Consider the following 23,954-nt stretch of genomic DNA (forward strand, 5'->3'; position numbering starts at 1 on the left):
TTTTTGCTTTTACTTTGGAATATTCAAGTGTAAACACTTAAAGTAGAACAATTTGTAAATAAATTCTGTAAGAACCACTTCATTTGAAATTAAAAACTACTATAGCAAGAGCACTTGATTTCAGTTTTGTCCTTCAGGGTTCATTGCTCACCATATTTGAGGTTTGTAGTACAAATGGACTGTTTAAATTATATCTCTATATTTTTTACTATGATTTCCAAGCTATTTTTGCAAATCTTTCAATATAGGACACTTTGTATATGAATTAGGTAAAAACCTTTTCAAGCTAAAAATTACCATAGCAAAAACACTTGATGGTTTCAGGGTAATTCGACCACTATATCTTTTAGCCTATTAACATATTTCAAAGGCTTTTTGAGTTATCTATATGCGGTTTTTACTCAAAGATAACAATTTTCGCGAGGAAAATCAACAACTCTCAAATCATCAATGCTGTGTCTCTACATTTTTATATTTGGAAATCCCAATAGTTTTTTTTAATAATTTTCTACACGGTTTTTATTAGATTGGCTCAAGTTTCTATACAGGAACCAATGAAGGAAAAATGTGTGAAACTCAATTTCTAAAGTTCTCTATCCCACTCAGAACTTGTCCAATAATCTGTCACATAATTAAGTGAAAAACTATTAAGAACTATGTATATTACCTAACTGAATTTTTTAACATTACAATGTTAATGTTTCTGTAATTTAGTCATTTTTATCCTTTAAATATTTTAGATTCGTTAATTAGATTCAACTAGAGTCTGAGTGCTCGCCATATTTGGGTTTTATGAACAAATTGAAACATTTTAATTTTTTCACTATTCATGGACATTTTTGCATATAACTTTCAAACTATTGAAAATATTTTTGCAATTCTTTCAAAATATTATAAAGGGCACTCAGTCAATGAATTCTATGTAAAAGGTTAATTTTTAGAGTAAAAATTGACGTAACTGGAACACTTTCGGTTTTAGGGTAATTTTATCATTAAGCCCTATAGTTTCTTAAGGATCCTTTAAATATTTGTTGGTGTATTGCAATAATCAAAGAAAATGTGTTTTTAGGGCAGAATTTCATACATAAACCATTTTTGTGGGTGTAACTTTACTTGTTAGTTATTCAAATAACTACAACAAAAACCGTCGAAGAACAAACAACTTATGATGTAGATGCAATAAATTAAACGCCGTTTAAATAATAAAATCAAATCGACACTTTAATAATGTACAACGCGAATAAATTACTACAAGGAATGAACGTAAACATCCTATAAGACAATTTTAAGAAATTTCCTCGACCCTGGCACTTAATATAAAGGCAGTAGAAAGCTTATTTACAAACAGTTTTGAACTATTATACATACAATTTTAAACCATTCTCTTCTGTTCTTTTTAATAAAAAAAAAAAAAAAACACTAATTTACAAGAAGAACCACCACTCGAGACTAACTGCATCGATTGTGTCCGGGTTTGGTCGGTGGCGAAGGGTTCCGATGGTTCAAAGTAGAGACGAATTGTTTCTGATATTCGTCCTGAAACCCGATTGCACCGCTAAAGTTCGTCCGTTCGCTGTTACTAGCGTTACCCCCGCTAGCATTCGAGTTCGAGTGATTCGAATAATTTTTATTGAACGCTATAACGGATACGCCCGAAGTGGAAACGTCCGTTTTCGACGGGGATGAGAGTTTCTGTAACGCCTTTAGACTTTCCATGACTTTTTGCACGTCGTCTTTATCTTGTGCCGGATGCGACACGTTGGTCGCGGTCACACTAAGACCGGGAAACTTCGACTTTAACGTCGCCTCGAACGTTTGCTGCTGATTGTTACCGGTCGGTTCGATGGTTAAACCGAAAGTGGTTCTGGTTGGTTCAACGGTTTCGGACGACAGTTTGGCCGACGTATCGGTGAGATCGATCACTTGGCAGTGGAGGAGTTCTTTCGGTATCACAGGTTCACTTTTGGGTGGAGTGGTTCTCCGGTGGTTCACTTCGGGGGGAGAAACCGGTTTTTCTTTGTTTGGTTTCGCTTGTGCAGGTTCAACGGTCGGTTTTACCGTGAGTTCGGTCGGTTTCACGTTGTTGTTACTGACCTCCGAGAGTTTTTCGGTTAAATTCACCGGGGTGATCGTTAACATGTTTCCCGAACTGTAGTTGATGATGGTCGAAGATGGTTTTTGGGAATTTGCGGGCGGTTCGTTGGCTTTCGGGTTTGGGGTTTTTATCGCCGTCGAGGTGCAGAATTTCTTCAGTACGTTCATCGACATCCAACCGTCCGGCCATAGGGGCAGGATGTTCGATTTTAAATAGTCCGACAGCAGGTTTTCCAGGGAGTCTTTCGGTTTGCCTTCGTGAATTAGACAGCGTTTTTTGAACAGTACTATGTCCCTTAGCATTTTTCTGAAAAGAAAATAAGAGTTGATTTTTTTAATGGGAGGTAAAGAATATTTCAAGAAAACTTTTAAATGAAAAATCAGGCCGATTGGAGCACTAGAAGTGAAGTTATGACTCAACTTACCCGGCTGTCTCTTCTCTTGGATATGGTTTTCAAAAAGTTAGATAAAAAGATTTCTAATGCATGGATTTTAATGATTTTTTCAACAGAACTTGAAGAACATCCCAAAGAAACTTTTAAAACAAGAATCAAGTCAATCCGAGCACTAGAAGTGGAATTATGTTCCAAGTGACCTGAAACTGGCTTTATTTTTGGACATGATTTTCAAAAAATTAGATAAAAAGATTTCTAATGCATGGATTTTGATGATTTTTTCAATACAACTTGAAGAACATCCCAAAGAAACTTTTAAAAGAAAAATCAAGCCGATCTGACCACTAGAAGTGGAGTTATGACTCAATTTACCTGAAACTGTCTTTATTATTCTTGGACATGATTTTCAAAAAATTAGATAAAAAAATTTCCAATGCACGGATTTTGATGATTGTTTCAATAGCACTTAAAGAACATTCCAAAGAATCCTTTAAAACAAAAATCAAGCCGATCTGACCACTAGAAATGAAGTTATGACTCAATTTACCTGAAACTGTCACTATTATTCGTGGACATGATTTTCAAAAAATTTGATAAAAAAATTTTTAATGCACGGATTTTGATGATTGTTTCAATAGAACTTAAAGAACATTCCAAAGAATCTTTTAAAACAAAAATCAAGCCGATCTGACCACTAGAAATGAAGTTATGACTCAATTTACCTGAAACTGTCACTATTATTCGTGGACATGATTTTCAAAAAATTTGATAAAAAAATTTTCAATGCACGGATTTTAATGATTGTTTCAATAGCACTTAAAGAACATTCCAAAGAATCCTTTAAAACAAAAATCAAGCCGATCTGACCACTAGAAATGAAGTTATGACTCAATTTACGTGAAACTGTCTTTATTATTCCTGGACATGATTTTCAAAAAAATTGATAAAAAAATGTCCAATGCATGGATTTTGATAATTGTTTCACTAGAACTTAAAGAACATTTCAAAGAATCTTTTAAAATAAAAATCAAGCCGATCTGACCACTAGAAGTGGAGTTATGACTCAATTTACCTGAAACTGTTTATATTATTCTTGGACATGATTTTCAAAAAATTAGATAAAAAAATTTCCAATGCACGGATTTTGATGATTGTTTCAACAAAACTTAAAGAACATTCCAAAGAAACTTTTAAAACAAAAATCAAGCCGATCTGAAAACTAGAAGTGGAGTTATGACTCAATTTACCTGAAACTGTCTTTATTATCCTTGGACATGATTTTCAAAAAATTAGATAAAAAAATTTCCAATGCACGGATTTTGATGATTGTTTCAATAGAACTTGAAGAACATTCCAAAGAATCTTTTAAAACAAAAATCAAGCCGATCTGAACACTAGAAGTGGAGTTATGACTCAATTTACCTGAAACTGTCTTTATTATCCTTGGACATGATTTTCAAAAAATTAGATAAAAAAATTTCCAATGCACGGATTTTGATGATTGTTTCAACAGAACTTAAAGAACATTCCAAAGAATCTTTTAAAACAAAAATCAGGCCGATCTGAACACTAGAAGTGGAGTTATGACTCAATTTACCTTAACTGTCTTATTATTCTTGGACATGATTTTCAAAAAATTAGATAAAAAAATTTCCAATGCACGGATTTTGATAATTGTTTCAATAGCACTTAAAGAACATTCCAAAGAATTTTTTAAAACAAAAATCAAGCGGATTTGAACACTAGAAATGAAGTTATGACTTAATTTACCTGAAACTGTCTTTATTATCATTGGACATGACTTTCAAAAAATTAGATAAAAAAATTTCCAATGCACGGATTTTGATGATTGTTTCAATAGAACTTGAAGAACATTCCAAAGAATCTTCTAAAATAAAAATCAAGCCGATCTGACCACCAGAAATGAAGTTATGACTCAATTTACCTGAAACTCTCTTTATTATCACTGGACATGATTTTCGAAAAATTAGATAAAAAAATTTCCAATGCACGAATTTTGATGATTGTTTAAATAGCACTTAAAGAACATTCCAAATAACCTTTTAAAACAAAATTCAAGCCGATCTGACCACTAGAAGTAAAGTTATGACTCAATTTACCTGAAACTGTCTCTATTATCCTTGGACATGATTTTCAAAAAATTTGATAAAAAAATTTCCAACGCATGGATTTTGATGATTGTTTCAATAGAACTTAAAGAACATTCTATAGAATCTTTTAAAACAAAAATCAAGCCGATCTGACCACTAGAAATGAAGTTATGACTCAATTTACCTAAAACTGTCTTGTTATTCTTGGACACGATTTTCAAAAAATTAGTTAAAAAAATTTCCAATGCACGGATTTTGATGATTGTTTCAACAGAACTTAAAGAACATTCCAAAGAATCTTTTAAAACAAAAATCAGGCCGATCTGAACACTAGAAGTGGAGTTATGACTCAATTTACCTGAAACTGTCTTTATTATCATTGGACATGATTTTCAAAAAATTAGATAAAAAAATGTCCAATGCATGGATCTTAATGATTTTTTCAATAGAACTTGAAGAACATTCCAGAGAATCTTTTAAAACAAAAATCAAGCCGATCTGACCACTAGAAATGAAGTTATGACTCAATTTACCTGAGACTGTCTTTTCTTTTGGACCTGATGGTCAAAAACTTGGATAAAAAACTTTCTATTGCATGAATTTTCGTGATTCTTGTAATTAAAGCTTCAGAATATTCCAAAAAAACTTTTAAAACCAAAATCAAACCCTCACGAGAAAAATTTCGTTTTATTCGGTAAGATTTCCTAAGAGCAACCTCCTCTATACATATAGTCTCCATACTTCACCAGTAATTTCATAACATTCCACCACTTTCAGATAGAAAACGCAATGATGCGATTTAAAAAAAAAACTCACTTCATTTCTTCATGTAAGGGAAACCTGCGTCTAGGCGCCTTCAAATTCTTCAGAGCCTCATCATTGACCGCTTCCTTGGAAAACCTACAAAAACACGTTTACCATTATCAACTTTCCCCATTTTACTATGACTCACTTCTTCTCTAAAACCCGCTGACACTCCTTCTCGTGGTTCGTTATTAAAGCGGGAAGTAATTGGTCGATCTGCGTCTTAAGTTTGCTAATCGTTTTAAACAATTTCCTGCTTTCCTCCTCGAAAACCAGGGTGCGTGCTCGCTTAATTAACGTTTCCTTGCGGCATTTTACGTAAGGGGACAAGTGCTCGTACACCCGCAGTCTGGACGATCTCCCGAGGACCTTACACTTACGTTCCAAACTGGAAAAATGCAGAATTAGGCAACGTCTTAATCTATTTTTTAACGCGTTTACTTTAGGAGCATATTATTGACTTCGCCACCGAAGAACTTTAGTTTTCCGTTATCTTTATGGTCTCTAGCCGCTTTTTTGATGAACTCGATGATTTCCAGAATGTCCTTCGGTAGGTTTTCCGGTAATTTTACGTATTCTATTGGTCGCTCTACTACATCGGAGTTGGCGACTGGAGTTGGATGATTCGCTAAGAATTAAATTGTGTAATTAATTATTATAATCATCGTATTATAGATGTTATTATTACTAAACGATCTTCAAATTTATACAAGAATTAGAGAAATTAGCTCTTAGATTATCTATTATTTACTACAGATTTTGTAGAACTGATTGTACATTTCTGCAATTTAAAAAAAAACTGTGAAATTCATAAAAAAACTATATTATTATAAATCAGGAGACATTAACCAAAAAAGTAGGAAGTGAATTAAAAAATTCAATACGTAAAGCAGAAATCGACCTCACATTAATACAATTTAACAAAATTTAGGTTTAGAGTCAAAAAACTCATTGTGGACTTTTATTATCAATAAAAACCTGTCGTTAATGTATATCTTATAAATGGTGTAGAATATAAGGGTGAGGAAGAAATTTCTAATGCTTTTGCAAATTATTTTGTCATTATTTAAAGACGACCTACAAATTTTATATTAAATTCATCACATCAACTGCCTGGAAGAAATAAATCAATTATTATTGATTGCACTCAAGGTAATTTCTTGATTAATCCAGAGAGTTGAGGCAATAATTTACCCTTTTTTCTGGGTTGTTTATGCCTAAATTCTTTAAAATCATCACATCAACAATTGAATTTTCTAAATAAATAGTGTGTCAGTAAAAGTACTGTCCCTCCTCGTCACTTCGAGGTAGAATATTGATAGTACCATTAATGTATAGGAGAAGGATAGGGCTAAAAGCAAGTATAACTATCGTTTTTATAAAGTGTTTTATTAAATAGTAATGAATTTTCTAAATAAATTAATAATTATTATTCAGGGTGATGTGGGACAAGAGCTTCTAAATAAAAAGGTGTACCAGTGCAATATTATTATGGTTAAATATATATTATTATTCAACGATTTTTTAGTAAATTTTTGTCAAAGTCAATCAACGATATAAGGTCAAAGCATATTTATTAAACTGTAGAATATACGTCTATCATATACGAATCTGATAACAAAAGGGAGAAAATTTCGGCATTTGAAATAATTGACACGGGATTTACAGTGTTATTAAATTAAATATTGAATATATATTTTCATGATGATTTTTTCAATAGAACTTGAAGAACATTCCAAAGAAAGTTTTAAAACAAGAATCAAGCAGATCCAAGCAGTAGAAGTGGAGTTATAACTCAAGTTACCCGAAACTGTGTTTCCCCTTGGACCTGACGTACAAAAACTTAAATAAAAAAGTTTCCAATGGATGGATTTTAATGCATTGTTCAATAAAACTTGAAGAACATTCCAAAGAAACTTTTAAAATAAGAATCAAGCAGATCCAAGCAGTAGAAGTGGAGTTATAACTCAAGTTACCTGAAACTGTGTTTCCCTGGGGACCTGACGTACAAAAACTTAAATAAAAAAGTTTCCGATGCATGGATTTTAATGCATTGTTCAATAAAACTTGAAGAACATTCCAAAGAAACTTTTAAAACAAGAATCAAGCAGATCCAAGCAGTAGAAGTGGAGTTATAACTCAAGTTACCTGAAACTGTGTTTCCCCTTGGACCTGATGTACAAAAACTTAAATAAAAAAGTTTCCAATGCATGGATTTTAATGCATTGTTCAATAAAACTTGAGGAACATTCCAAAGAAACTTTTAAAACAAGAATCAAGCAGATCCAAGCAGTAGAAGTGGAGTTATAACTCAAGTTACCTGAAACTGTGTTTCCTCTTGGACCTGATGTACAGAAACTTAAATAAAAAAGTTTCCAATGCATGGATTTTAATGCATTGTTCAATAAACCTTGAAGAACATTCCAAAGAAACTTTTATAACAAGAATCAAGCAGATCCAAGCAGTAGAAGTGGAGTTATAACTCAAGTTACCCGAAACTGTGTTCCCCTTGGACCTGATGTACAAAAACTTAAATAAAAAAGTTTCCGATGCATGGATTTTAATAATTTTTTTAACAAAACTTGAAGAACATCCCAAAGAAACTTTTAAAACAAAAATCAAGCCGATCCGAACACTAGAAAAGGAGTTATGACTTACGTTACCAATAAGTGTCCTTCCTCTAGGACATGACGTACAAAAACATGGATAAAAAAGCTTCTAATGCATGGAATTTTATCCGACTGGATTATTAACCAATTGTTTTAATTATAATATATATTTTCTGCAAAAACATTGTTTTTCATTAACACAACCCTTACACCCCCCCACCCACCCCAAACTTTTGCCCAGTAAGAAATTCCTTTGAAAAATCACCATTTTTCGTCTCGGGAGAATAAAATCCGTGGCCTGTGGAACTAGAAATCATATTTAGCATGTCCAATTTAATTAAGCAGTAGTAGATCTTAAAAAACTTGGAAATTCATCAGTTTTTAAGAAAATTTTGAAAAATCCGAATAACCTTAAAAAATAAATAAATTTCATATTCTTACGGGTGCTACGTGGTAAAAACTAACTTTTAAAGCTGTGCACCTACCGTTTTTGCTAAAAAGTTTTTAGACCAATCAGGTATAATAATAATAATTGTTTTATTTGTAGGTAAAACTAAATTAACTATTTTTCGTTTATTTATGTGTCCTGCTTATGTTCGTAATTTCGGTAATTACCAAGATGTTCGTTTTAAAGGCGGGATTTCAAATTTGATATAGTTAACGGGTATTCGAATAAATATTTCTAATATATAGGGTTTTAGCTGATTTTTTATCAGTCAGATTCTCTGGGATATTTGTGTATCCCTTATTTTCTATTTCTGTAGAATTAACTGTCCCTTACTCAGTTCGATCGTTTTTATGATTTATTTTGATCTGATTTCTTTAGGAAATTCAACAGACAATAGTGAAAAAATTATATTAAACAGAAAGTCATGACTATTATTTGAAACCCCTCGTTTTCTTCTAGGCAGGGCTTTTACGATTTTAATTGCTATAGTTTTTAAAGGTATAAAATGTGCAAATAAGGCATTTTTATACGGGTAAATCATTGCAATTTACTACAGTACCTAACTTACCAATTTTCTCATGATTTTCCGCCTTCTGTTCCTCACTTTTACGTTCGCTAATCACGTTATTAGGTTGGGTGTCTTCAATTCTTCCTATAACCGAATCGATTGCCGCGTCCACGCTGCTTAATCTCATCGGTTGTTTGTTCTCCTTCAAAGTCTCTTTTGATCCATCTGGAATACCGAAATCGTGAACATTTCGCTGTTAATTTATGCTAAAAACTGATGTAACCTGAACTATTGGGGTCTTTCTTCTCTCTCATAAGTTCCTTCATCTTGTTCTTTTGTTCGTTCGCCAGTTTTCGTTTCTTAATTTGGATTTTATCGGGGCTGAACATTTTTTGCTTGATGGCCTGTTGCATGCTGATGTGCGGTTTGTCGCCGCTTTGTTTCTGCAAACGTGGGATGAATTTAATGATTTTATGTCTTAGAGGGGGTGTAAGAAGCTTAATTTAGGTTGCTGGAAAACTGTACATTATTTGTTCTCTGATCAAAGGACTACTAAAAAAATGGCAAAATTCTGAAATTTTCTTTTTTCTCAAAAACCGTTGATTTTTCAGAAATTTTGTTCTAATCGAAAACGTACTCAGAGCGTGGTTTTCCATACCACTTTTTGATTCATGCCTCTATCTTCAATAGCAAAGAAGTTATCAAACATTTTGTAAAGTCTCCGAAATGTAAAAATGCTAAAAAATGGAAATTTCAATTTTTCTCAAAAACCGTTGATTTTTCAGAAATTTTTATTCTAATCAAAAACGTACTCAGAGCGTGGTTTTCCATACCACTTTTTGATTTATGTCTCTATCTTTAATAGCAAAAAAGTTATCAAACATTTTGTAAAGTCTCCGAAATGTAAAAATGCTAAAAAACCGAAATTTCAATTTTTCTCAAAAACTATTGATTTTTCAGAAATTTTTATTCTAATCAAAAACGTACTCAGAGCGTGGTTTTCCATGCCACTTTTTGATTCATATCTCTATCTTCAATAGCAAAAAAGTTATCAAACATTTTGTAAAGTCTCCAAAATGTAAAAATGCTAAAAAACCGAAATTTCCATTTTTCTCAAAAACCGTTGATTTTCAGAAATTTTTGTTCTAATTGAAAACGTACTCAGAGCGTGGTTTTCCATACCACTTTTTGATTCATGTCTCTATCATCAATAGCAAAAAAGTTATCAAACATTTTGTAAAGTCTCCGAAATGTAAAAATGCTAAAAAACCGAAATTTCCATTTTTCTCAAAAACCGTTGATTTTTCAGAAATTTTTGTTCTAATCGAAAACGTACTCAGAGCGTGGTTTTCCATACCACTTTTTGATTCATGCCTCTATCTTCAATAGCAAAAAAGTTATCAAACATTTTGTAAAGTCTCCAAAATGTAAAAATGCTAAAAAACCGAAATTTCCATTTTTCTCAAAAACCGTTGATTTTTCAGAAATATTTGTTCTAATCGAAAACGTACTCAGAGCGTGGTTTTCCATACCACTTTTTGATTCATGCCTCTATCTTCAATAGTAAAAAAGTTATCAAACATTTTGTAAAGTCTCCAAAATGTAAAAATGCTAAAAAACCGAAATTTCCATTTTTCTCAAAAACCGTTGATTTTTCAGAAATTTTTATTCTAATCAAAAACGTACTCAGAGCGTGGTTTTCCATGCCACTTTTTGATTCATGTCTCTATCTTTAATAGCAAAAAAGTTATCCAACATTTAGTAAAGTCTCTGAAATGTAAAAATGCTAAAAAACCGAAATTTCCATTTTTCTCAAAAACCGTTGATTTTTCAGAAATTTTTATTCTAATCAAAAACGTACTCAGAGCGTGGTTTTCCATACCACTTTTTGATTCATGTCTCTATCTTCAATAGCAAAGAAGTTATCAAATATTTTGTAAAGTCTCTGAAATGTAAAAATGCTAAAAAACCGAAATTTTCGTTTTTCTCAAAAACCGTTGAGTTTTCAGAATTTTTTATTCTAATCGAAAACGTACTCAGAGCGTGGGTTTCCATACCACTTTTTGTTTCATGTCTCTATCTTTAATAGCAAAAAAGTTATCAAACATTTTGTAAAGTCTCCAAAATGTAAAAATGCTAAAAAACCGAAATTTCCATTTTTCTCAAAAACCGTTGATTTTTCAGAAATTTTTATTCTAATCAAAAACGTACTCAGAGCGTGGTTTTCCATACCACTTTTTGATTCATGCCTCTATCTTTAATAGCAAAAAAGTTATCAAACATTTTGTAAAGTCTCCGAAATGTAAAAATGCTAAAAAACCGAAATTTCAATTTTTCTCAAAAACCGTTGATTTTTCAGAAATTTTTATTCTAATCAAAAACGTACTCAGAACGTGGTTTTCCATGCCACTTTTTGATTCATGTCTCTATCTTTAATAGCAAAAAAGTTATCAAACATTTTGTAAAGTCTCTGAAATGTAAAAATGCTAAAAAACCGAAATTTTCGTTTTTCTCAAAAACCGTTGAGTTTTCAGAATTTTTTATTCTAATCGAAAACGTACTCAGAGCGTGGGTTTCCATACCACTTTTTGTTTCATGTCTCTATCTTCAATAGCAAAAAAGTTATTAAACATTTACTAAACTTTCCAACCGACATTTCAATTTTTCTCAGAGCCACGAGAATCTTAAAGATAAATAGACCAAATTTCATTAAATCCCTCCCAAAAACTTAAAGATACAAAAGTTACATACCTCGACTGACTTTACCTTCTGCTCTTGATTACTATTATCACTGCCGCCCTCCTCATCATCACCATCATCAGACGTATCCAAAATTCTCTATAATTCAAAAGAGCATTAAAATCCTGTACCAAAAAAACACAAAAAAAAAATTAAAATTATAAACCGAACTCACACAACTATCAAAAACCAGCACACTCACCTTCCTCTTCGACTTATTCAGTCCCTGTTTATCCACTTCCTCGTCTTCCTCGTTCTCGCTGCTACTGCTACTGTCCTCCGAACTACTCGACGACACCTCGGAGGTCGCCTCGTCGTCCGTTTTGAACTCGAGGGCTCCGCTATTGATGTAAAAGCCCCCCTGGGCGGTGGTGATGTTCGGCGGGATGATCTCGTCGTAACCGTCGGTGTTGTCGATGAACGAATCGGACTCGTTGTAACCCGCACCGATGTCTGCGTAATCGTCTTTACGGCCTTTCCGTCTCTTTTTCGTACCCACGCTCATTCCGGAGCCCTATAATGAGTGTTCATAATAATAATAATAATCGTATTTTATTGAATCAAATTATAATATCATAAAGTCTAGCCTATGGCTACTCAAACTTAACGTTGAGCGAAGCTTGAGCGTTATGGTTTTCGGAGGCCGGCTCTACAATGGTTCTTTGAGGTACAGGTATCAAAGTGTTCCTCCTCAAAACAGCAGCCTGTTTCACATGGTGTCCCACAGGGATCAGTGTTGGGTCCCATTTTGTTTCTAATATATATAAATGATATGGCAAACCATGATATACAAGGTATATTTATTCAATTTGAAGATGATGCAACAGTACTTTGGCATGATGTTAGTGTTGTAAACCTAAATAATACAGTAAATAGGGATTTAGCCAAAATTAAAAAATGGTGTGACTGCAACTTTAAATGTTCTTAAAACAATTAATGTCATGCACTTTAAATGCAGTTTGAGCAGAGGTTGCCTTGGAAACATTGATTTAAATAATTTAAATGAGAATAAGTTCTTGGGAATAAGTCTTGACAACAAATTGAAGTTTGAAAGTCATATCAGATTATTGTGCCACAAGTTGGCGTCTGATTGTTATGCCCTTAAAATCATAACAAGAGAAGTAGAGTTTGGTATGGCCAGGAATGCCTATTTTGCACTGATTGAGTCACATCTGAGGTATAGTTTTTGTGTTTTTGGGGTGCGTGTACCAATCAATTATTTATGAGTGTTTTTATCTTGCAAAAGAGGGCTATCAGATATATTTGCATAAAATAGGTATAAGAGATTCATGTAGAGAACTTTCTATTAGTCAAAAAATCCTTACGTTGCCTTTTTTATTTATACTGGAAACGGTGTGCTCAATTCACAAAAAGTACAGAGATCTCAATGTTGGAAATAGGCACCATTATAGCAGCAGAAGGGCTAATGATGTGATTTTGCCTGTAAAAAATGTTTAATCATCTTCCGGCAGATATTAAGGAAGTTCAAAGTAATAGAGTCTTTAGGAAAAGGGTTAAAAAATTGTTGGTTGCAAGAGGCTACTATGAAGTAAATGACTTCTTTTTAGATAGATTTTAACATATGATATTATATATTTTATATTTTCTGATGAATATTTGTCTGTGTCCTGTCAGAAATGTGTATGTAGTAGGTACTTAAATTTTTCTGTAAGCGATTTTCTTTTTTGAGCATTATTTTAGTTGCTATTTTATACTTATATATGATTTGTGTGTTGTATATGTGTTTTTTTTTTGTTTGTACCTATGTATGGTAATGCCATTCTTCCCATACAGCTTTGTCGACAAGATTATTTCTTATGACAATAAAGCATATTTTGATTTGATAACCTCCAATGGTTTATTTTAATGTAAATTACAAAAAAAAACTATGTTGCGCTAAAAACCGCATGTAGAAAAAATAACAACACTATAACTTAACAGTTCCTTAATAAATACTACATTTAAATAAAAATACTAATAAAGTCCTTAATTATTCCTTAGAAACTTCCTTACATATTTCAGCCCTCTTGGGAATCAGCAAAAGGGCTAGTTATGAACCAAACCATAATTCTCTACTTTGAGACTGCAATGCATACTTATAAATTTGCTTGTTTTAAATTGTAGGATATTAGAAGGCAAATAATTGTATAGCTTTATAGCATTTTATATAAAGCTTTTTTTGAAAAATAGGTCTCATTGGATTCAGAACGACCAAACTAAGACAAAACCGTTGAAATTTTCCCAATAGGACCCATAGAAACCTCCAAAGTTTCAGTTTTTTTATACTCCTGTATCAATTTTTTTCAGATGTCATTATAGAAAAATACTTATTCGATAGATCTTAACAACATATGAAATTAGAAAATCATCAATACAAGATTGTGAGTGTGGTGTTTGTTATTCTTGTTGGTTCTCTAATGATATGGCACAAATCAAAAGTAGTAGTAGTAGTAGTAGTAGTATTTATTAATAATAATATGCACACAATGCACTGTTACAAGTCAAGTCACTTTCTTACAAATAAAGATAAAAGATAAAATACAAATTAACAAGTTTTGCCCAAAAGCAGATAAAATGTAACATCTAATCACAATATTTGCACTAAACCTAAAACACTTAACATACATTCTTATTAAGACAATATTAACATATAAGATTAAAATTAAAATTGGGATGAGAAGTACTCCTCAAATGAGTAGAATGCACCCCTCATAAGATGCATTTTTATTTGTTTTTTAAACTGCGGAAGGCTAAGAGGTTTAATGTTTGTTGGAAGACAATTATAAAATTTTGGTGCAAAGTATCTGGTTCCATTTCTTGATCTCTCAAGCCGGCTAAACTCAGGCACCAGCTGATTACAATTCCTAGTTTCATAATTATGAAAATGTAGGTGGGTTCTATAGTGATCCAGATTTTGGTGAACACGCAACAGGCACTGCATAATGTACACGGACGGCAAAGTTAATACTTTTAGCTTCCGAAAAGATTCCCTACAGTCATCTCGGTAACCCTGACCAGTCACAATACGAATACACTTTCTCTGCAGCCCAAATACTTTATCTATATGGCAGGAATGACCCAATGTCAGTATGGCATAAGTTAGCTGTGAGTGAAAACTACTATGATATGCTGTAAGTAAGACCTGCAAGGAAGTAATTCCCGCTAGATTTCTAAAGAGGAATAACAGACTGGACAGTTTGACTATATGTTGTTCCCAAGTCAATCCTGGATCAAGGTGAACACCAAGAAACTTAGTCTCATCTGAACAGCTTCCAAAAGCAGGATGCTCAGGCAATGTATTGTGCCGCAAAGTAAAATTAAGTGTTTGTGACTTTGAACTATTGAGAGAAAGACGATTTGCCAAGAACCATTGAAAGAGGTTATTCTCCGGGGTCTGGAGATCTAAATTAATGATATTTGAAGGGTGATAATTTTGATAGTAAGTTGTGTCGTCAGCAAACAGAACAGTGCTAACAGAGCCCCCCTGTGAAAAGGCCAGATCATTTATGTAGATAAGAAATAGTATGGGTCCTAAGACAGACCCCTGTGGAACTCCATATTTCAAAGGCTTAATATCAGACTTATTCTGATTAAAGACAACAAACTAAACTCTATTCGACAGGTATGAATCAAGCATCTTAATTGCTTCCCAGTGAAAATTGTAGGCTTCCAGTTTTTTTAGAAGAATGCTATGTGTCACACAGTCAAAAGCCTTTGTGAGATCCAGGAACGAGGCCAAGGTATCAAGAAACCTTTCAAATCCTTCCAGGATATTACTTGTAAAGTATAGTAAAAGTACCTATCAGATCAAAAAACATTTAATGCATTAGTAAGACTCCACTATTGATCTTCTTGAATTGAAAATTCAAAAAAAGATTCCTTTACATTAAGGTTCAGAGACTGAGTAACAGAAAAAAATTTACATTCAGCCATTTTTATATACTATGCTTTTTCATAAATAATATAATACTTTATGTTCCAAAGATACTCTTAAGAATAAATAACTATGATAAAACTGATTGCTCGCCAATAAACAACATGTTATAAGAGTGTACTAGTCTGATATGGGCTTTTTTCAATTCCCCTAACAAACAAGTTAAATTAACTTTTAAAAGACACCTGTAGTCTTTTAATATTTGTTGTTTTATTTCCATATTTTTTATTTTGTTTTAAATATTGATTATTTTCTCATTGTAGGCACAGGTACACTGGTTATTAGCTATATTGATAGTAAGCACTCTTTTAATATAACTATAACTTACAAGTTGATTTTGTGTTTCACAGGAATATAAATAAATAAATAAATAATTGTTAGATTAGGGACATCAGAAGGTACAATTAACTAGAATCTCCTTTTTCAAAGTTCTACCTACAGGGTATATTGTATAAGATATAATAGTGAGATCTTTTGGTTTTAATGTTCTACTTACATATTTTGCTTCCATTTCGAGTGCGATCCGTCGTACGTCATCGTCATTGTCATCCCCGAACGGGTCAGAGCCGTTGCATGAGTTGATTGACTCCTTGTTTCCATTCTGCTTAAGTTTTTTCTGCAAAACAAATAAATTAAGTATAGTATATTATAGGTGCAGGAGAAAACAGTACATAGAAAACTCAAAAGATATGCGGGAAGTTGCCTATATTTGTCTAGTTCTTGATGATAAATTTTAAATGCTGTGAAGAGGTTATTAACTTGCGGATACAAACTACAGCTCCGAGTATGTTTTTTGTGGGAAATCCTCTGGTTGGGATGGGATTTCCTCAAAGATTTATTTAAAGTTCCACTATTTAAGAGGGGATGGGAAAAATCCCTCAAACTACAGACCCCAGTTGCTTGGCTACAAACTCTTACAAAGATTGTAGGAAAATCAACAGCAAATTTTAAATTTTGCATTAAAAAATAAATTGCACAATTTGGGTTCCTAAAGCACAAATCATTAGTAAATAATGCAATTTTTAATTTGTTGGTGAAGATCAGGGCCTTGTAGAGGCACTGTTCTGTGAAAAAAGCATTTGATTGGTTTCAGTCATCTTTAGACAATAAGTACAGTCTGTCTCATATAATGGAAAAATCTGTAACCAGAGGATCTTGAATACTGGTGTACCTTAAGGTTCAATTTTTTTTTTGTATGTCACTAATAACATTATGGATCTGATTATTCTTGGAAGTTTACTAGGTTTGCAAATGACAGAGATGAGGGGGCTTTGACGGACCTTATTAACCTATCGCTAATTAGTATTAAAATTATTAGTAATTAAAACTAGTGTTACTAATAAACTTAACTAACTTAAGGTCTAGTTTATTTAGAAAATTAAATTTAAGTTGGTACTTCTTAATGAAAAACTGTTGTTCAACTGCTTTGCTTTAAAAAAAACTTTGGTTTAGAAGGGGTTGTTTGTTGGAAGAATATTTTAACGATATAGATTCTAAATTTTTATAAAAGGTAAAGCATCACAAATACATTTAATAAAATTACGAAGGTTACATGTTTCGCTCAACTAGAGCATCATCAGACCTAAACAATAATTAAAATTATGTAACCCCGAAAAAAGGAGAATTCAACAAAAACTTACCATAACATACACAAAACACCTGACATATAAGTAAACAAAGATTACAATAAAGTGGCACTATCTATGTACAAAGAACTCAACTAAACAATCAAATCAATAAACCATCATTTAAGAGTATACAAACTACTTAAGGTTATTAAAAACTAGGTGGCCATCAAAATCAAACCTTTCATTAACACAGGACAGATCTGGGCTTTTCAGAGCTTTACTAATCTCCATTGTCTCCAGCAAGTCTAGTTTTTTTTACTTTTGTTGCATTGATGCAGTATTTTTATATTTTGGCTGTCAGGAAAAGCTGGAATAGCAAAAGCTGATCTGGTCACCGTATTTTTAAATTTATTATATTGGGCCTTGTGTTCACTAATCCTAGTAGAAATCTTCCTAACAGACTGATCGATGTACACTGCAGGGCACTCTTTACACCTAATCTCATAAACTCCTGGAGAAGATGGCGGGGGTAGTCTATCTTTAGTTCTAGATTCTAAATTATTTGCTAACTAACTAAAGCTTCCTGGGTAATATGTTGTGTATGTGATTTGTACAGTACATTGTGCTATCTGACAAGTTATTCTTATTCACTTTTAACTCCTTTTAAGTGTACTTAATTTAGTTTTGATAGATTTATTTGATTATTTTGGTATTTTCCTTATTTTAAAAGTTAGGGACCTGAATCAAAGATTGGTATGGAAACCCCTACTCTACTTTTTTTTTAAAGATCAATGGTTCTTGAGAACAACAGACATTTGAGTTTTTTGGCATTTTCACATTTTGGAGAGTTTACCAAATGTTTCATAACTTTTTTGCTATTGAAGATAGAGACATGAATCAAAGAGTGGCATGGAAACCCCCGCTCTGAGTACGTTTTCAATTAGAATAAAAATTCCTGAAAAATGAACGGTTTTTGAGAAAAATGGAAATATCAGTTTCATAGCATTTTCACATGCCGGAGAGTTTACTAAATGTTTAATAACTTTTTTGCTATTAAAGATAGAGACATGAATCAAAAAGTGGTATGGAAACCCTACCTCTGAGTACGTTTTCAATTAGAATAAAAATTTCTGAAAAATTAACAGTTTTTGAAAAAAATAAAAATTTGGGTTTTTTAGCATTTTCACGTTTCAGAAAGTTTACAAAATGTTTGATAACTTTTTTGCTATTAAAGATAAAGGCATGAATCAAAAAGTGGTATGGAAACCCTATCTCTGAGTATGTTTTTGGTTAGAGTAGGAATTTCTGAAAAATCAACAGGTTCTGAGAAAAACAGAAATTTGAGTTTTTTAACATTTTTTAACTTTGGAAATGGATAACTTCTTTGATATTAAAGATAGAGACATGGATCAAACAGTGGTATAGAAAGTCGAGTTCTGAGTACATTTTTAATTAGAATAAAATTTTCTGAAAAATCAACAGGTTCTGAGAAAAATGGAAATTTGAGTTTTTTTGCATTTTCAGATGTCGGAAAATTTACCAAATGTTTCATAACTTTTTTGCTATTGAAGATAGAGACATGAATCAAAGAGTGGCATGGAAATCACAAAAAACTGCCGCCGAAACTCCACCAGCATTTATCTGGGAGTAAAGCTCATGAAAAAAATTAAACATGGCATCATTGGTACTGGTATTTTCACGGAAGCCAAATTGAAGTCTGGTGAGGATGTTTTTTGACTTTAAAAAGGACATTATTCGATTTTTAACCAGTTATTCGATTACCTTTGATAGCATAGACAAGAGAGAGATGGGACGAAAGTTGGAAGGATTATCAAGAACTCCACCCTTGCGAATTGGGATAACTTTAGCTGATTTTAGGCAATATGGAAATATCCCCTTGCTCCAAGAAAGGTTAATTGCGTCAACTAGTGCCTTTAGCGCCGTTTCTGGAAGGTTGAGAAAAGTCTTAGCTGAAAGGTTGTCTTCTCCAGTTGAATTTTTATTTTTTTCAGTATACAGAATATCATTGAGTTCGTTTAGGTTTGTAGGTATAAAGAAGAAGGAATTCGGAACATGAATGGCTGGCATAAAGGAAAGAGGATCCACAGAAGGGTTCAAATTTTGCTGAAGTTGTAGAGCAATATTAGGAAAAAAATTGTTAAAATCATTGGGAGAGAATTCAGGGCATTGTCTTGTTATTGTATTTGTTAGATGAATCACTTAAATGGTTGGAGTAGTAAGTTTGCTTAGAGATTCTTATCAGACGACGATACAAGACTCGGTAAGAATTGAAATAGTTATGAAAAACTGGAGAGTCAGTGAACTTTCTTATTGTGTGAAGAGATCTCACATTTCTTGAAGGTACTTTCAATCCCCTCGCGAACCAAGATTTTATAGGTTTGGATTTCAGTTTGATTTTAATCATTGGGAAGGAAGCATCAAAGAGCTTAACAATTTTTGTGTGAAAGGAAGATAAATCGAAAATAGAATTCCAGGCCTCAAGAGCTGAAAGTTGATAAAACTTATTAAAGTTATTAATACCAAGATTTCGACCATATCGCTGTGCAGATACACTACATTCCTTTTGTATATTTGCTATTTTACATAGTATAAACTCATGGTCTGATAAAGCAGAATTTGTTTTGAAAATATTTGTTAACTTCTTTGCTATTGAAGGTAGAAACATGAATCAAAAAGTGTTATGGAAACCCTATCTCTGAGTACGTTTTCGATTAGAATAAGAATTTCTGAAAAATCAACAGTTTTTGAGAAAAATAAAAATTTGGGTTTTTTAGCATTTTCACATTTCAGAAAGTTTAGAAAATATTTCATAACTTTTGTGCTATCAAAGATAGAGGCATGAATCAAAAAGTGGTATATAAACTCGAGTTCTGAGTACATTTTTGATTAAAATAAAATTTTCTGAAAAATTAACAGGTCCTGAGAAAAATGGAAATTTGAGTTTTTTGGCATTTTCACATTTCGGAAACTTTACAAAATATTTCATAACTTTTTTGCTATTAAAGATAGAGGCATGAATCAAAAAGTGGTATATAAACCCGAGTTCTGAGTACATTTTTGATTAAAATAAAATTTTCTGAAAAATCAACAGGTTCTGAGAAAAACGGAAATTTGAGTTTTTTAACATTTTTTAACTTTGGAAATGGATAACTTCTTTGCTATTAAAGATAGAAGCATGAATCAAGAAGTGGTACAGAAACCCGAGTTCTGAGTACATTTTTATTTAGAATAAAATTTTCTGAAAAATCAACAGGTTCTGAGAAAAATGGAAATTTGAGTTTTTTGGCATTTTCACATTTCAGAAACTTTACAAAATATTTCATAACTTTTTTGCTATCAAAGATAGAGGCATGAATCAAAAAGTGGTATAGAAACCCGAGTTCTGAGTACATTTTTGATTAAAGTAAAATTTTCTGAAAAATCAACGGTTTTCAAGAAAAACAGAAATTTGTTTTTTTTTGCATTTTCTAACTTTGGAAGCGGATAACTTTTTTGCTATTAAAGATAGAGACATGAGTCAAAAAATGGTACGGAAACCCCATCTCTGAGGATGTTTTTGGTTAGAGTAGGAATTTCTGAAAAATCAATGGTTTTTGAGAAAAATGGAAATTTGAGTTTTTTAGCATTTTCACATTTCAGAAAGTTTACAAAATATTTCATAACTTTTTTGCTATTAAAGATAGAGGCATGAATCAAAAAGTGGCATAGAAACCTGAGTTCTGAGTACGTTTTTGATTAGAATAAAATTTTCTAAAAAATTAACAGTTTTTGAGAAAAACAGAAATTTGACTTTTTTGGCATTTTCTAACTTTGGAAGCGGATAACTTTTTTGCTATTAAAGATAGAGACATGAATCAAACAGTGCTATAGAAAGCCGACTTCTGAGTACATTTTTGATTAGAATAAAATTTTCTGAGAAAAACGGAAATTTGAGTTTTTTAACATTTTTTAACTTTGGAAACGGATAACTTCTTTGCTATTAAAGATAGAGACATGAATCAAACAGTATTATAAAAAGCCGAGTTCTGAGTACATTTTTGATTAGAATAAAATTTTCTGAGAAATCAACGGTTTCTGAGAAAAACGGAAATTTGACTTCTATGGCATTTTTTAACTTTGGAAACGGATAACTCTTTTGCTATTGCAGATAGAGACATGAATCAAAAACTGACGTGAAGGCCAAAACACGGAGCCCATCAATTTTTATTCAAATCAACTTCTCCAAAAATAAAAGATCTTCAAGCAAAATTCAAATTTAAGTTTTCTATCACACTACCTCTGTCCTAAACACTATTAATCTAATAATAACAATACATCAAACTCATTCACGGGGATTTTTTATTAAAAACACTATAGGAGTAAAGATAGTTTCATTCACAACACGTCAATCCGCCGCTTAGTCGCGCAAGCACGTGGTCCACCTCCCATCCTTTTCCCACATTCGATATTTCCCTATCTCCGTCTCTTTCTTTCTTTTCGCGGCCAAACCCATGCATTACAATGAATTTTACAGTGTTGCCGGCGCTAGCAATCATTAAATCTTGTAAGGCACAGGTAGAATAATAATAGAAAGCTGGTAATTTGACTTTTATTTGTATTTATTTATGCCTTATTTATTAAAGTTTATATGTATAATTAAATATAGGAAGGTAGTAGAGAGAGGGAATAAAGGCAATTTTTATTGTGGGTTCGGTTGCTCTTTTACACGCAAGTAAATGAATGAGAGAGGGAGTGAAAGAGAAATAAAAAAAACGATATATCCAAAACGGACTTATGTTCACTATACACCATTACTCCTAGTAATACCTAAGATTGATACTATTAAGGCAATCCGGCAACGTCGCACCAGGAGCAAACGCGCGTTCGGCGAATATACCTCTTCGCCGTTCCTGTTCTCCTGATAAAAGCGCGCCACGGAATTTCAACAATAAATAAGGAAATTTGCGAAGGAAAGGGTCTAAACAAACAAAAAAATGCACTTTTTAGGCAAATTTTCCCCGTTAAATCGTTATCGATAGATCTGGGGGTACCTACTTAAATATAGAATCTTTACTAGTACCACCCATCATCATGCAACTCGACCCTGATTGACTCAGGCACATATTTATTTAATTGGCTTAATAAAATTAATCAAAGTTTCAAATTGTATTTTTATGGAAAAACTATTATTATTTATTTATTTATTTATTCATTAATTTCCCCCCTCTATACAATATTATGTGATTATGTTACAAGTAGCAGTAGTATTTAAGCAGGATTACAGGTGCATTTAAATAAAGTCCTAATTAATAATCAGATATAATTTCCATATCTATGATGGCATTATTATTAATAGTCCAATCAGTACAAATTCCCACAGGGAGTAAGTACTTTCGAACAAAAAAAAAACAAAAGAACAACTGTGAAAATCTCCGACTGTTTGGAGAACGAAACGTGACAACACTGGCCAGAATCCTCACGGCACAAGGACAACAATTAAAATAAGAACGAAATTATTACAAAAACACGATGCTCTCCTCAATTTATTATAATTATTTTTTAATACCCCATTTAGTGGGAATCAAATGATGCCTATACGTCACTCGTTCTATTCATCAGGACTATTGTAGAGGTGCATAAGACGCGGTAGTAAGTAATTGTAATATGCAACCGCGATTGGAGCTTGCTGCTGGGGGCAGCCAAAATGCCTTAAAGGACATAACCACACAATCGATATTAACCAGACCTAAGGGGGCCCCCCCCTTAAAAGACTCTTTTATACAAGAAATCTCTCTTAATAAAATGCATATAACAAACATCAAAGGGTTAGTGTGTTAGTGTTAGGTTTTGAGTGCTTATTTTTTTAAATATGTTTCAAACATGGCGTCTCGAACGAAAATCAAATAATTAAAGCATGCCCTAAATGCTGTTGTCGCAAAAAATAAAACCGGAAGCATTCGGGCCGTTTAGTTCCGAGTACTTGGAAAGTTGCGAGAGTGAAAGTGTCGATTTGTTTGGGTGGATTTTTTTCGGGAAAGCGATAGGTGACAGCCCCGCTGCCCGGGACCACGATAATCCGTAATGCTTTAGGAGACCATTTTCAGTCATGAGATTTACCTTTACAGCTGCTAACTCGTCCTTATAGCTGTATTCTGGGCATTTGTCCTCGTTCGATTCGGCCAACGACACACGGATCCTAACCGTTTTATAATACTTTTTCGACGGTTTCTCGTTCACTTTTTGGGGCTCTAACGTCGTTAACACTGCACGTTTAATGTCTGACATAGTTCATCACAATGATTTTTAATAAAACAACACGCGCCGGCTTTCCTACAACATGTTTAAAATGCACTAGCCGCGGTCGACTCTCTCGCGGAATCAAACAAGAAGCAGCCACGGTTCAAAGTAAATTAACCCTTTTGCGCAATTTTTTGCGCAATGCATGGCATTTGAATCTGGTCCGACAGCGTAGGTTTCTGCTTTTTTTTCGCTGTTTCACCGTCTTGCTAGATGGCGACACGGTATAAACCACGTCAAAATAATTATGTAAACGCACGTAATGACATTCATATGACACATAAGTTTAAGTTAAACGTGTTTTTTATTAAACAATATAAATGAATAAGTTTTTAGCGGCAATAATATGATAATTTGCAAAAATTAACTGACGTGCTGCCACCTACAGGCCACAGATACAACGCGCCATTTTCATAATTTAGACATGGAATTTCGCTCCCTGTGCTC

At 32.7% G+C, this 23,954-nt stretch overlaps 1 protein-coding gene across 1 annotated transcript; it reads right to left on the reverse strand.

Annotated features, from left to right (window-relative positions):
* Positions 1 to 1,194: 1,194 nt before the first annotated feature.
* LOC126744645 (yemanuclein) lies at positions 1,195 to 23,672 on the reverse strand. The gene is made up of 10 exons (XM_050452144.1): positions 23,328 to 23,672; positions 16,139 to 16,258; positions 11,911 to 12,222; positions 11,721 to 11,807; positions 9,253 to 9,412; positions 9,030 to 9,194; positions 5,846 to 6,032; positions 5,553 to 5,792; positions 5,417 to 5,500; positions 1,195 to 2,401 (listed from the first exon to the last, which is right to left on the reverse strand). Exons 1-10 carry the CDS (start codon positions 23,493 to 23,495, stop codon positions 1,450 to 1,452), a joined length of 2,475 nt encoding a protein of 824 aa, XP_050308101.1. The 5' UTR covers positions 23,496 to 23,672; the 3' UTR covers positions 1,195 to 1,449.
* Between the last annotated feature and the right edge of the window lie 282 nt (positions 23,673 to 23,954).

Source organism: Anthonomus grandis, chromosome 14 (assembly GCF_022605725.1).
Source record: "Anthonomus grandis grandis chromosome 14, icAntGran1.3, whole genome shotgun sequence".
NCBI classification, from domain to species: domain Eukaryota; kingdom Metazoa; phylum Arthropoda; class Insecta; order Coleoptera; family Curculionidae; genus Anthonomus; species Anthonomus grandis.